The sequence below is a fragment of the Frankliniella occidentalis genome, unplaced genomic scaffold (assembly GCF_000697945.3).
Source record: "Frankliniella occidentalis isolate FOCC.00 unplaced genomic scaffold, Focc_3.1 Scaffold28, whole genome shotgun sequence".
Classification (NCBI taxonomy): Eukaryota; Metazoa; Arthropoda; class Insecta; order Thysanoptera; family Thripidae; genus Frankliniella; species Frankliniella occidentalis.
The window spans coordinates 1,419,469-1,421,876 of record NW_026267158.1 but is presented as its reverse complement, the minus strand read 5'-3'; the positions used below and the strand labels follow the sequence as shown (position 1 = coordinate 1,421,876).

The window sequence follows — 2,408 nt, the reverse complement described above, 5'->3', positions numbered from 1 at the left end:
GCCTGCGGGAGCGTGGAGCCCCATCCGGTCCGATGGCTCCGTCGAGTATCCTCCTCCTCCTCCTCGACCTCAGCCAGCTGCTGGCGGTTGCCGCTCCCCCGCGCCTCCCCGCCACTGCTTGCCCTTTGTCGTCGCCGTCGCGCTGCGCTGTACTCCTCCGTGGAGCTCATCATCTTCTCTAAAAGGCACGCTTGCGCGCTGTATGCGCTGGGGTCGGGTCGGGCGATGGCGGCGGCGAGGGTCGCTGAAACGGTCTCCTCAAAGTCAGAAATGCCAGCGCCGCCGCCGCGCCGCCCCGCGTCCTTCCTCCTCCACCTGAAGGCTGTGAGGGCGCTCGCCCCACCCCGCCCCACCCCACCCGAGCAGTTCTCCGCGAATGGGTCACTTTCGTGTCCACGCTCTATTTCATCGAAATCTTAACCGATCTGAACGATTTCTTTTGCTATCTCTGCGTCTTTAAACTAACTAAACACAAAACAAATGTTACTTCGACATTAGAGTCATCCCCTCAAAAGATATTTGAACGGAAAGGGTCGAAAATGTAAGATCCGTAACCATTTTGCATGTCCACAACTCCCGATTTCGAACTTAAACTTCTCTGTACGCCGAAAGGGGACATGAAAACTGATTTCCGCAGGTGGTCTCGTGTTCTACACACATGAGGCTATGTTCTCACACTTGGCCCGTCTCTAGAAAGTCACAGATGTCTTTACACGACTGGCTCAAAAAATGTCCTCCATGGAAAGGTAACAAAAGTCATAAAGCCAGTTTTTGCCACTTTTCTACCGCAAAACTTAACATACGACAACCACGAAACTTCCCATAGATAGAGTTATGTGTCCTCCACTAGACAACACTTCAAACGCAGGTGAGGCTCGTCTGTTCGCCGCCTACACTGACTAGAACACCTAAAAACTGTTAGTGTCAAGCATAGAGTGTAAGATCCGTGCACTCTTTTGCGAAGTTTCTATTGCGAATTTAGATGAGGTTCAAACGGGGTTGTGTCCGTATTGTCAGCCTGACCCAAAATACGTCTCGCCCTTGCCGATCGGTCGTCTCGTTCGTCTTAAAGGTCCGATTTTATACGAATTTGTAAGATCCGTAACCAGTAAGATCCGTAACCATTATGAGGATTCCTTATGGGGTTTATAGGGTAATTTTGTAACTTCTGAGTGGGAGCTGGGATCTTCGAAATCTTGTATCTAGGGACAGTAGTCAGCAACATACCATAAGAAAAACTCGATAAAACAGAATTTTTTTTTCTCGACGTACAGATGTCAAAAGTGACCCATTCGCAGAGAACTGCTCACCCGCTCCATCCCTGTGTCGCCCACCCGCGTCATCCTCTGATCATAAAACCGCGCCGAACATAAAAGAGTCGTGCACCCCGCGAAAAATGCTAAATGGCACCGAGACGGGGTAGGTAACCCGACTCCCGACCCGCCTGCACTAGTGCTGCTCTAGTGCTGTGCTGTGAGTATTGGGCCCCGTTGTCCCCGTCCTTCAGTATTGAAAAATTGAAGCCGTTGTTTTTTTTTGCGGGGGGGGGGGGCTTTTTTCTCTTCTTAGGTCCTTTCTTTCTCTGCACTTCCAGCCCCGCCCCACCTCACCTCGCGGTGGACGTGAATGAAGTGGGTATAACTCAGGTCGCGCGGCGAGGGCGTGGACCGGCATGGCTGATGGCGTGCTTCTCTAGGGCGAGCGCCCCCGCCACTCCCCCGCCGAACCAACCCTTCCCACTCCACTCCCCTCGCACTCAGGGGCGGTTTGCGCCCGCAGGGATCCTTATTCGCAGTCCTTCGCAGTCCTTTTGGCGTCCGGAGTCCTTCGGGAGTCGGGCCACCACCACCACCCACTGCCGGTCCCCTCCCTGCCCCTCCCAGCCTCGCCTAGCCTCCTTGAAGGGCGGGGCTGTACACTGCGGCCGCGGCATCTTGCTCGTACCGCTCGCTCTCTCTTACTTTACTTAACCCGCTCTTCCTCTCTCGCTCCAGATGCTCGCTGCGCGCCGACTGCCAGGACGCCGCCAAGGACCCGCTGTACTGGATCTCCTACAAGAGCGGCCGCTGCACCTCCATCACCAGCGTGACGCCGAACCAGCTGCAGCGGACCACCGCCAGGACCGTGAGTATACTCTCCACTTCGACCCACCAGTGGGCCACCACGGGGTGACAGACCACGCCGCCGCGGGGCACTGACCTCTGACCTCTGTTCGCAGCTGGAGCTCGCCATCGACCATCTGCCGACGCTGCAGGGCCAGTTCCTGTGCGCCTTCACCGCGCTCGACAAGACCCTCATCACCAACGCCACCAGGAAGTCGCCCGGCATCAACTGCACCACGCCGCGCACCGACCTGCTGCCGTCCATCCCGCTCGGGCAACGTGAGTACCAGTGAAGGTGAAGGGTGG

The 2,408-nt window shown here is 56.2% G+C and overlaps 2 protein-coding genes across 2 annotated transcripts in view; both read left to right on the top strand.

Moving 5' to 3' along the window:
- LOC113202874 (dynein light chain roadblock-type 2) overlaps positions 1–2,408 on the top strand; it is a 223,281-nt gene that overhangs the window by 162,010 nt on the left and 58,863 nt on the right. The window lies entirely within an intron of this gene.
- The window catches only part of LOC113202828 (plexin-A4), a gene marked incomplete in the record, with an annotated part of 128,959 nt that overhangs the window by 102,007 nt on the left and 24,544 nt on the right, over positions 1–2,408 (top strand). The window contains 2 exon segments of the mRNA XM_052265623.1: positions 1,995–2,124; positions 2,219–2,381. Coding sequence (XP_052121583.1) covers positions 1,995–2,124; positions 2,219–2,381 — 293 coding nt within the window.